This window comes from Anolis sagrei, chromosome 2 (assembly GCF_037176765.1).
Source record: "Anolis sagrei isolate rAnoSag1 chromosome 2, rAnoSag1.mat, whole genome shotgun sequence".
Lineage (NCBI taxonomy): Eukaryota > Metazoa > Chordata > Lepidosauria > Squamata > Dactyloidae > Anolis > Anolis sagrei.
Genome location: NC_090022.1, coordinates 277034716 through 277047487, shown reverse-complemented (window position 1 = coordinate 277047487; position 12772 = coordinate 277034716). Strand labels below are relative to the sequence as shown.

Here is a 12772-nt window from a genome sequence, read left to right as displayed (position 1 = left end):
AACCCATGGGTTGTATTGCCTTGACTTATTTAAAGTTTCACAATCTGCATTACTGTAATTGTCTTAAGCTTTGAGAAGCAAAAACAAAACACTTTTCTCCAATGAAGCTTGGTAAACAAGAGAATGGACCTGGCAGATCTCCAAGGTTTCAAACTGCTCGTTGCCATCAATTTTCCTTCACTCTTTAAAGTCACTTTATCAAGCCGTAATATATTCCACATGACAGTTGCTTAGCTACCAGAACTCTCATTTCAGGAGGCTCTACAACTGAAACATCTTGCCAAAGGTCAGAGCCCACTGAACAATTCTTCCATCACTTTAAACCCACCTACCATGCATTCTTCTCCGAGCATAATTCAAGACTGGGAAAAGCTTCAGAGCAGTGATATGCCCAATCACCCCAAGCATAACATATCTTCCAGAGGAGAATGCTATTGTTTATTTATTTTTGTTTACAAAAGTAATTCTGTGAACCTTGTAAGAATTTTCTTTGGTTGTTGAAATTTTATTCCAGGCAACATGTGGGATTTCTACAAATCTTGAAATAATCTTTGAAATAAGCTTTTAAAGGCAGAAGTAAAACTTGGCCTGTTAACATGGACAAATTGGACACCCTTGCTTCGGCTAGAGGCAAGAAAACCTGGATGGTAGTATGCTATGGCTCAAAAAATCATAGGGTTCAAAACAGTTCTGGAAACAGGCGGAAATGGATGACTATCCATTCCAACCTGCATCCAGTTGGCAGCATCTACAGCTAAAGCTGAGGAGCGGGCTCCAACCTCTGCTTAACAATCTTCAGTGAGTTCACCAAGGAGTCTCTTCCACTGTCAAACAGCCCTTATGACATTGTAAATGAAATCAGCTGACCTAATTATTTTGCAGTGGGACATCTAAATAAATGCAAATTTCATTTTTACTGCACCTTTGGACTGCACAGTAACATGTACATTTATCTTTCTAAAAATCAGCATGGTGCAGTGGTTAAAAGGTTCAGCAAGGAATTTTGGAGACTAGAGCTTAAATCACTGTTCAGACATGGAAACCCATAGAGTAACCTTGAGCACATTACAAAATCTCATTCTGAAAAGAATGTTACAAGTCTCTTCTGAATGAATATTGCTAAGAAAACTCTATGAGAGAGTCACCATAATTTGGAGGCAATTTGAAGGCACTTAGCAACAACAAATCTAACTTTCCATCCATTCATTCATCCAACCACTCACTGGCCTACCAAGCCATCATCTTAACCAAGCAACTCGGGAATCCAAATTGCAATGAATCAATCTGCAGCCTTGCTGTAAAACACAATCTAGTTTTGTAATGCTCTTGTCCTAAAAGGAATTAGCAGATTAAATCACCACATGTGCATTTTTTGTACACCTCATTTTAATTGACTGTTATGAATGTGGCTTGGTTTCTGTCACTCTGCATAATTATAACACATTGATACGGTTTTAACCACCAAGGCTCCATCACACAATGGTAGTTCATGTGAAAAAATTGTGGAGCCAACAATGTCATGCAGCAGCTAAAAACTCCAATGGGATTTTAGCCTGCATAAATAGGAGTATAGTGTCCAGATCCAGGTAAGTCATGCTATCCCTCTATTCTGCCTTCGTCAACCACAGTGAATACTGTGTCCAATTCCAGGCACCACAATTGAAGGAAGATGGAATGTTCCCAAAGGAGGGAGACTAAAATAATCAAGAGTCTGGAGAACAAGCCCTATGAGGAGAAGCTTAAACACCTGTGCATGTTTAGCCTTTAGAAGAGAAGGCTGAGAGGAGACATGATGGCCAGGTAAAAATATGTAAGGGGAAGTCATAGGGAGGAGGGAGCAATGTTATTTTCTGCTGTCCTGGAGACTAGGACACGGAGCAATGGCTTCAAACTAAAGGAAAGGAAATTCCACCTGAATGTGTGACAGAACTTCCTGACTATGAGAGCTGTTCACCAGTGGAACTCTCTGCCCCGGAGTGTGGTGCAGGCTCCTACGTTGGAGGCTTTTAAACAGAGGCTGGATGACCATCTGTCAGGGGTGCGCTGAACGCAATTTTCCTGCTTCTTGGCAGAGGGTGGGACTGGATGGTCCACAAAGTCTCTTCCAACTCTGTGATTCAAAAGAATTCTGAGATCTGTAGTTTTGTGAAGTATTTAATTCCTTGCCAGATAATTCATCAAACAACACATTACAGGATTGCATAGAGTGCAATAGAATGCAGCCATAGGAATGAAGGGGTATCAAAAAATTATAATTATGAATAATGAAATGTATCTATCCTTTCATTATAACCTCCTTGAGGTTCCCTTTCATTTTGAACAAGCAAAGCATCAACCCTGTCATTTCTTCCATCCTGAGGCAACCTAAAATGGCAAACTGCCTTGTTCTCTAATAGCCCTTGTATTCGTGCAGCCAGTGTTTCATCCTTGAATCTGCATATGTCAAGGGCATGATAATCCTTCCAATCATTCATTAATCATATCTAAATTTAATTCAGTTCATTGCTTCTTGCTTAGGGGTCCTTATCTAAACAGATCTCTACATCTTCACCCCTCTGTTTCTTCTCCAAAATGTCAACGAAACAATTTTAATCAAAGCATGATTCATTTTCCAACCAATTGTACTCAGTTCTTACCTCCCAGCACTGGTCTATTACAATGTTTTTGTATTATCAATAAACTGCATACCAACTATCTAATCCAACATTTTTTTTGCAGGATTCAAAAGAACAGAGACTCCTCTTTTAACAAGGTTTTCCAACTTTCAGTTCTTTCTCAGAGATATCACTTCCAATGGGACATTAACTTTTCTAAAAACCCAGCTTCAGACCAGGCATTGCTTCAAAGCATAATCACAGAAACAATCTTATCAACAGTAATCAGAGACCATTTAAGAGTCTTTGTCTATGTGTTGCTCTCCAAGCAATTAATGAGAGTTTATGTGGGACAAAAGAAGAAAAACTAAGGGCCCATGCAGACAGGCCCATATCCCGGGACTGTCTAGGTTTTTACCGGGGGTGCCCAAATGACGATCCCAGTAAAAACAAATTAATTTGGAATAAACTTGGTTATTCTGAATTAATTAAATACCCCAAATAAATCTGGGCCTTCCTGAAAGGCCTGGTTCTAATGGGGCCTTGGGTATATGGGGACTCACTCCTGGAGCTACCTGAGGGTTAGTCCCCATTTGCCATCCTGAACCTTTTGGGCTCCTGCAATCCAAAGGTCCATGATGGTGCCCAATGCTTCCTCCCCCCCTCCCCAGCCCCCAAAACAACCCTTAAAAGTAGAGAAAACTTCCCTGGTCACCATTAAGGTCTTCCTTGTGTCCTCCTGGTATGAGGATAGGGGAGTGATTTTCCTCAACAATTGTTCCCTGTCCTTGTTTTTTCCTTCTAGTGTTATGGTGTGAGACCCATGTAATTATTGATGTTTCTTCCTCTGATTTTCACACTGTCTTCACTAAAGTTTAATTCCATTTTGCATATGATATGTTCAACATACAATTTCAATAGACAAGGTGATAAAATGCAGCCTTACCTGCCTTCTTTGCCAATTAGAAACCAGTCTGTTTTTCCATATTCTATCCTAACAGTGGATTCTTGTCCTGATCACATGCTATGCATTACAATAGTAAAATGTTGTGGTATCTCCATTTCTTTACATAACCATATCCTGAATACCAATGTATTGCAATATACCGTATATACTCAAGTATAAGCTGACCTGAATATAAGCTGAGGCACCTAATTTTACCACAAAAAACTGGGAAAATGTATTGACTCGAGTATAAGCCAAGGGTGGGAACTGCAGCAGCTACTGGTTAATTTAAAAATAAAAATAGATACCAATAAAATTACATTAATTGAGGTATCAGTAAGTTAAGTGATTTTGAAAATGTACATAAAACTGTAATTTAAGATAAGACTGTCCAACTCTGATTAAACCATTATTCTAACCTTCTTCAGTGTAAGTGTGCTTATGTATTCTTCCAATAATAATAAAGAGAGTAAAATGATAAATCTAATAAAATAACAATAGAGTAAAATAATGGAAATGTAATAATAACAGTAATAATAGAGTAAAATAATAAATGTAATAATAATAATAGAAAATATAATAAATATAATAATAGAGCAAAATAATGTCAATGTAATAATAATAATAGAGTAAAATAATAAATGTAATAAAATACATGTAATAAAATGTAATAAAAATGAATAAAATAATAAATAACTTTGACTCAAATATAAGCCAAGAGGGGCTTTTTCAGCCTTAAAAAAGGCTGAGAAACATGGCTTATACACGACTATATATGGTTGGTATTTCAGTGGCCAATGAACATTGCTGTCAACAAATTCTGATATTTGCAATGTGCAGATGCAACATTTATGGACAATGTGCATTCATATGTTGCTCTGTGATAGTCCCAATTACACAAATGTGCTTATACTGCAATTAGCTAAATACAGCTAAATTTAAAAAAATCACTCTCTGCTTAAGTCACTAACACAATGCCATCTTTATGGTGCTTATGGGCTTCTTAGAGACATCTGAATGGTCACTCTGGGAATACACTGATTTTTGAGCAAATTTTGTGTCGGATACAGTGACGTTCTTCCAATATTCATGGGGCACTGGAAATAAATGAAAGTTTTAAATGCCTGTTTCCAAATCTAATGCTTCTAGTCACTGTAGCAATCATTCCTCTGTTAGAGGCAACATTACTTAATCATCATCTCAGAGTCTAAAAATAATCTACTGTACCTTAGAGCAAGTAGAGCAAAAGAAGATGTAAGAATCTTTGAAAATATAGCCAGTGCATATAAAAGTTAGAGAATCTGGGCCAGAGCAAACGCTTTTAGAGAGATCAACTCTGCTTGTTCTCATAAGTTAGGAAGGATCAAACATATGATCTTACTTGTATGATCTTACTTGTACTTACTGTGTCTAGTAGTCAAAATCAAGATTATTTTTTAAAAAAAGAACTACTTAGAAAAGTTCAGTAATTGTGAGAGAAGGTAGATGTTTTTGAAATGGGAAGTGCACATGCCCCAATCATTAGAGGGAGGGTGCAATGATTATCTAAAAGTGCAGAGGGGCTTGTGATCCATCAAAGTTAACATATTTTTTCCTAGTGTCCATATCTGAGCTATTTCTCATCCATAGCAGCATGAGGATGTTTTGGTATGATTTACAGGTGATTCTGCCTTTACCCTGAAATCTGCCTTCCATAAATATAGTTGTTTGTGATGGTACAGCATACAATCTGAAGGGAAGAAACTTATCATTTCACAGCAAAATAGAACCAGTATTAAGTATTTTAGCAGAAAAACGGATTGAAAATAAACCACGTCCCAGAGATTCAGCTCTGTGAACGTTTCCACCCATTGTTCTTCTTTCCCCTCTGTATCTTGGACAGGTTTCCCATTCTCACAATATTTTTCCTTTACTTCAACAATATCAGGAATATAGTGCAAATCAACTATCACACTAGAAATAGTGGTACTGATATTGAGTTCATTGATGGGTTTTCCTTATCAATGAAAAGAATCAATCCATTCATGATTCAGACACAATGCAAGTACAAGATAGATACTGGTTTTTGGCCTAGGCCTTCCTCTTCAAAATTGCCAGATGGCCCTGGAAAAAAGTAGCCCTAGGTCCTACCCTGGCCAGAAATTAGGTCCACTCCTGGCACTTTACTCGCTCCCTGGCCTTTATTACTTCCATAGGAACACCGATCAGCCCTTTCAACCTGTCCTGACCCACATATAAGTGGGATGTTTGGTAACTCATCTTGCACAATGGATTATGGAATCGGTTTGTTTTAATGCATAGGATTATGTTAACAACTTATGTTTATATTTTAATGGCTACTCTGTATGTTTTATGTTTGTTTGTGGAAACCGCCCTGAGTCCCCTAGGGAGATAGAGCGGTATATAAATAAAGTTTTATTATTTACTAGCTGTCCCCTGCCACGCATTGCTGTGGCCCAGTCTGTTGATCTGGAAAATAAAGTAATGAGAAAGTGTTGGTTTCTAATATATGTCATTTCTTTATACTTGTGAGTAAACAGTAATTTTTGCTGTTTCTTTTTCAGTGTTGATGTGGAGGGTGTCTGGTTTGCCCACCCTGGAACAGGCAACATATCATTGTCCTTCTTTAAGGGTCCCTTTCAAATCTATGATACTATAACTCTGTGTGTGTGAATCATATCTATCTATCTATCTACCTATCTACCTATATGTACCTATCTACCTAAGTTTGTTTCAATTCCATCATTGATGGAGTTCAGAATGCTCTTTGATTGTAGGTGAAATATAAATCCCAACAACTACAACTCCCAAATGACAAAATCATAATCTTTGAGTGATGGTCACTCCTTGTGTTGTAAGACGTTTTGTTGCCAAATTTCGTTCATTGGTTCTTTTGTTTTTAAGGTACTCATTATGCACAGAGCATTTATATATATATATAGATTAGTATGTTGTGCAATAAGCTCCATCTAAAGCTTTTATTCACAATTTCATTGTTAGACCCCATGTAGAATAGAGCCATCAAATCAATTGGTTTTTCCTAGATGTCAAATCACGCTAATAATGGCTTCAATAGGTTTACTCTAGCTGGGCGCAACCAACTGAATGCTGGTCACCAGTTGCAGGAATATGACAAAACAAGAAGCAGATGCTCAGCAGAGAGTTCCTATTCATTGAATCCTTGCTCACTGCTGCAGTGTGGAACGTCTGTTTATTAAATCAGAAAAAAGCTCTGAAGAATCATCTCTTCTTGCCTATCCATGGTAGCTGACATTTATTATTTGTCCTCCCTTAGAATTATTAGACCTCAGGGACTAGCATTATCAGCCTAAAACAGATATGGCTTATTGGTTATTGAACCGTGTCTTAGCAAATGCCTGGAGACGTCTTTTCCTTTTCTTTCCTGCCTTGATTACAATGATGCTCCTGTATCATACATTTGCTTTGGTGCTCAAGGGGAGGAGGGGAGGCAGAGCAAAACCATTTTTCATTCAGAGCAGGACAAATGAACTGTGCCCTTATAATTCCCATCTGCATCAGAGAAACAGCTTTGCGGCAAGTAGGGCTCTGTGCGTCAGCACACAGTGTCAGAGCAAGCTCTTTTGTTATGAGCATGCAGTGCCCTGTCATACTCTATCAATGGACATACCTATCTGCAGGGTCCTTATGACTGGATGCATATATCTCTCTCCTCCAATGAAACATCTGCCTAATTCACACTTGGAGGATTATTCTCTAAATATGTGCGTTTAACAGCTATAAAATATTTGAGTCAGAGGCAAAAGCTGTCAGGTCAGTAGTTCCCAATCTTCTGCCTCCTGATGTTGTTGGACTTCAAGTGCCAGAAGTCCCAGCCAGCTTGGACAGGTTTCAGAGATTGTGGCTCACTATAGATCAGAAACATCTGCAGACTCAAGGTAAGGAACCACCTGGAAACCGATGTCCTCACTACGGGAGAAGATGCATATCAAGAATAGGGCTCCACATCCACATAGGGACCCACCGCCAAGACACCACATCTGGAAGACAATCATCCTTGAGCTATGAGGGATTGCCTAATAAGAATTAAGATTTTAGTCTGTACCCGAAGCCTTGATAAGAATATCAGATAGAAGTAAAGAAACACTGGGCATGACTGAACAGAATCAACTCTTGATCTTCTGTAAGTTCCAACTTAGAAAAGGGGTTTTGAAAGTCTGATCATGCTGGCTGGAGGATTAATAAACTCATAGAGTTGGTTGGAAAAGACCACATGTGCCATCTAGGCCACCCCCCTGCCATGCAGGAAAAGGACAATCCAAGTACCCCTGACAGATGGCAATCTAGTCTCTGTTTAAAAGCCCCCAAAGATAGGAGCTTCCACTACACTCCTGAACAGCCCTTACAGTCAGAAAGATCTTCTTAATGTTCGGATGGAATGTCCCTTCCTGTAATTTGAACAGAAAATAACATTGCTCCCTCTTCCTTATGACATTCTTTCACATATTTAAACATGGCTATCATGTCTCCTCTCAACCTTCTCTTCTGCAGGGTAAACATACCCAGCTCTTTAAGTCATTAATAAAGATGTTGAACAGTACTGGGCCCAGGACCAAACCCTGCAGACTCCACTAGTCACTTCCTTCCAGGATGAAGAGGAACCATTCATGAGCACCCTTTGGGTTCAGTCACTTAACAAGCCCTCAGTGGCACAGTGGGCTAAGCCCTTGTGCCGGCAGGACTGAAGACTGACAACTTGGAAGTTTGAATCCTGGGCTAATGTGGATGAGCTCCCTCTGTCAGCTCCATCTCCCCATGCGGGGACATGAGAGAAACCTCCCACAAGGATGGTAAAATATCAAACATCTGGGTGTCCCCTCGGCCACGTCCTTGCAGATGGCTAATTCTCTCACACCAGAAGCAACTTGCAGTTTCTCAAGTTGCTCCTCACACAACAAAAAAAATTAACCAAGTTATAAATCCGCCTAACAGTAGTATTGTCTAACGCACATTTTACAAGTTTTTTTAAAGAAGATAATGGGGGAACCTTGTCAAAGGACTTACTGAAACTCATTGCAGTCCAAAAATGATTTTTTTTCTTGTTTTCTAGGAGGCGAGGAGCTTTAAGCTTGAAGATATTTTAAAGGACATCTTGTCTAATTACTTCTTTGCATAGGATGTACCCAGAACATCTCTGAAATATGCTCATTTGAGAGAATATAATCCTTCCTGATCTTAGTTCAGAAATTGATGTATCCCTCCCCTTTGCCCACATTGCTACATTTATTGTGGGACATTCTGGCTACTCTTCATCACTCTGATTTTAAAACATGACAATCCTTCTGGGTTGGATTCAAATTGATTCAGACTTAAAGTATTTCAGATTTTGGAATTTTGGATGATGGGTGCAAAACCGGTAGCAACATCCACCTTTCTCACAAAATTGCAACTCAAGGCAGCTTATTTTTTTTTAAATGGCCTAAAGTAAACATTAAAATAGAATTAAGTTATTCACAGTATTAAAACATTTCAAACATCAAGTGAGAAGAATAAAATACATTTTTAAAAGATAAAAAGCTATAAAACAGTTTCAGTTAAAATAATACTTCACTCACTCTTCTATTCCTTTAAAATGTTTTTATTTTAATAGCCTCCCTGAATAAAAAGGTCAAGCCTGCCAGCAGGAAGGCAGCAAGGAGAAGGCCATTCTGATCTCCCTTGGAAGATATTTCCACAGTCTATGGGGAGCTATTGAGAAGGCCCTATCTCCCATCCCCACCAACCATGTTTACAATAGTTGAGGGACTAAGGAACAGGCCTCTCCAGGTGACCCCAGGACCTGGGCAATTGTTAGATTGAATTCTTTACAATCCCCCAATACTAGTTCTGGATTATGACCACAGAGCTGATGTCAAGGATGCCACTATTGTCACCAAGATCCTGAAAACAACTCAGTATGTAGCCACTCACCTTTCAGTGATTGTTTCTCTGAGGCCACTGGCAACTCCCTTGACCACAGTGCTAGCCTTTGGGGTCAGCACCACCTGAGATATAAAAAAGGAGCCCTTCTTTCTTCTCTCAATGATTGATGTCTGAAGAAACTGGATCAGTTTTTCTGGATCAGTTGTGTTTGCCCATGGTGCTGGCATCATCTGTCCTGGCCATAGAAATGGGACTTCCAAAGCCACTGGGCTGTGATAAAATACCAAAACTTGATAATCCTTCTCCCAGAGATACTGGAGACAAACTTCATGGGCAAAAATGGCAGGGCACATTTTACTCCCAAAAGTGTCTTTGAGCATTTGGACCAGTTTTTCATGGTGACATTTCTGCATCCCATAGAAGTGGTTGAAGTCCAACAAGACCACTTCTTTATGATGATCAGCAAGGAAGGCACTGATCTCCTCAAGGCCCTCGTTGACTTTGGCACTGAATAAACCATGAGCAAAGTAGAGTTCATTGTCAGGGTCTCTGGGCTTTGTAGAGATCCTAAGATCAAAATACCGTACTCCAGCTCCCAGCTGACTAGTAAAATTCATTGTCTGTGTTGCCAGCCATTTCCTCATCAGCTTTTTAGCCACAGTTCCAAACACAGAGACAAAGTTCTGGACAGTTTCTGGTTGCTCGGGTCCAACTGGAGAGGCCTCATCAATGTAGAAGCTAAATGAATCATGAGACCCTGAGGATAATACAAAAGAACATTTGCTTTTTGAAAAAAGAATTAAGGAAAGATGAGTAAGGAAAGGATAAACACAAGTGCCCTCCAAAAGTGCCCACATCTCTCATGAAAATATACCACAATACAAATACAATTATTTTTCCTTCTCCCATATTATTTTAGTATCACCTATTTAACATACATACATGTTACTACTAACACATGTTGTTATTTGATGTCAAGTTGAATTCAGCATATGACAACCCTATGAATGAGAGACCTCTGGCATCCTTTTTTCAAACCAGCAGTTGCTCTGGTCAGGTGGATGAGTTTAAATAGGCCAGCTGTGGTTCTAATTTATTTTAAGAAGGCACTTTCAATAGGCACATGCCTAATAACATTAACTGCCTAAAACTGAGTCAGACCTTCTGTTCATCTGACCTAATAGTGTCAAGTCTGATTGGCAGACATTCTCCATGGTTTCAGGTATATTATTTCCTAGCGTCACTTGGATACAGCTGGAAATCTTCTATTCGGTTATACAGTTACTATCTGGGGTTAACCCTCTGTAGCCTCCAAAATCAAATGGGATTAGCTAGTGTGGTGGTTTCTTTTCCTTGTTCACATTGAGTTCAACATCCATCATTCAACATGCCTGAGGGACATAATCACTTTGGTACTAGAAGAGATAGTTTTGAATGCTGACTGTTTGGAAGTCAGCCCATATTTGCCAGGGTCTAATAGGGCTGCTCCATAAAAGAAATTGCCTCCATCAACAGAACCAGGAAAAAAACAGTTCCACTATCCAGTACTCTATACAACCAAAACATATTTGGAGGCCTAGATGTCCCAGTGGTTCTCAACCTGGGGATCCCCAGGTGTTTTGGCTTACAACTCTCAGAAATCCCAGCCAGTTTACCAGCTGTTAAGATTTCTGGGAGTTGAAGGCCAAAACATCTGGGACCCACAGGTTGAGAACCACTGATCCAGCGGGAGAGAAGGCGGGGGGGGGGGGGGAGTCATGTTGGATAAGTAGATAGCATATTGTTGGAATTAAGCCATTGTTAGCAGGGGGTGTTCAGAAGGAAGGGAACAACATCAGAAATGCTTATGAGCTACAACCAGCTGTTTCTAAACTGTGTTCCCTAAGTTATTGAGGTTTCTTAAGTACCTTGTGCCACTAATGTTGCATGGGGAAATATACGGCTCACCTTCCTCATTGTCACTGAAGAACAACCTCAACCTAGATCCAATTCCATCCAGTCTGAATTATGTGGGAGAGGAATTAGCCCTAGCATCTATGGCAACAGATATGATGAGAATGTGCTGTCATGTATGCCTCTACACATCTCTTTTAGGAAAGGATTAATCTATTTTTTTACCATAAACATTCTCTGAGGAGCACAGGGTTTTCTACCTTCAAGTGCTGGAGAAGTGCATTCCAAAACTATTTTTAGAGGTTTTTAAATTTTTGGAGAATAAAGATTCCCAAACTATTGGAAGTTTTGATTCCACTGGGTTGTTGTGTGTTTTCCAGGCTGTATGTCCATGTTCCAGAAGCATTCCCTATCTTCCCTTGGTTGATTGCTCATGCACACAGGGACAGGACAGGGGGAATAGGAGAAGGAGAAGGAGAACAGTGCATCTATGGCAGACAACCTCAGAGGTTGTGAGGTCTGTTGGAAACTAGGATAATGGGGTTTAAATATCTGTGGAATGTCCAGGGTGGGACAAAGAACTCTTGTCTTTTTGAGGTAGGTGTGAATGCAGCAATTGGTCACCTTGATTAGCATTTAATGGCCTAGCAGTTTTGAAGGTCTGGCTTCTTACTGTCTGGGGGAATCCTTTGTTGGGAGGTGATTAGTTGGACCTGACTGTTTCTTGTTTGAAATTCCCCTGTTTTTTAGTGTTATTCTTTATTTACTGTTATGATTTTTGGGGTTTTTAAAATACTTGTTGCCAGGTTTTGTTCATTTTCATGGTTTCCTCCTTTATGTTGAAATTGTCCACATGCTTGTGGATTTTGATCCCAGCCTTTCCTCTAAAACACTGTTCAAGATAGCTTGTCTTTGAAAACAAGTTACACAATGAAGGAGTTATCATCATTACAACAATTAAAAAAGACTAAAACAGTTTAAAAGTATGGGAATATTTGTTTGCATTTATAAACAAAACTTCAGAAGGTTACAAAACAGAATGACCACAGGAAGGAAGAGCTCATCAGATGATATTCGAGATGGTGATAAGCTGAACAATCTTGGGAGACTATAACCCTTGGTGTTGAAGGATGAGATGAGAGCCAGATGTTAGAAAGTCAGAAATGGAGTGTAAGGGCTAATTAGGAGGAGAGGAATGGAGAAGAGCTGAAAGTGGAAAGAGTTCAAAGAGTTATCTGAATTGTTAGATAATGAATCTTTGTTTTCTTGTTATGTGCCTTCAGGTTGTTTGCAACTTGTGGTTAGCCTATCATAGGATTTATTTTTTTGGGCAACAAGTTCGGTGGGGGTTTGACTCCTGACCTAAAATATCCCTCTGAGATTGAGAGAGGTGGCTTGCCCAAAGTCATCCAGTGGATTTTCATGACCAAGTAGCTGG

General features: G+C 39.4%; 1 protein-coding gene across 1 annotated transcript in view; it reads right to left on the bottom strand.

Annotated features, from left to right (window-relative positions):
* PLCXD3 (phosphatidylinositol specific phospholipase C X domain containing 3) overlaps nucleotides 1–12772 on the bottom strand; it is a 114492-nt gene that overhangs the window by 21895 nt on the left and 79825 nt on the right. The window contains exon 2 of the mRNA XM_060761435.2: nucleotides 9490–10198. Within this exon, the coding sequence (XP_060617418.2) occupies nucleotides 9490–10198 (709 nt within the window). The remainder of the gene's footprint in view (nucleotides 1–9489; nucleotides 10199–12772) is intronic.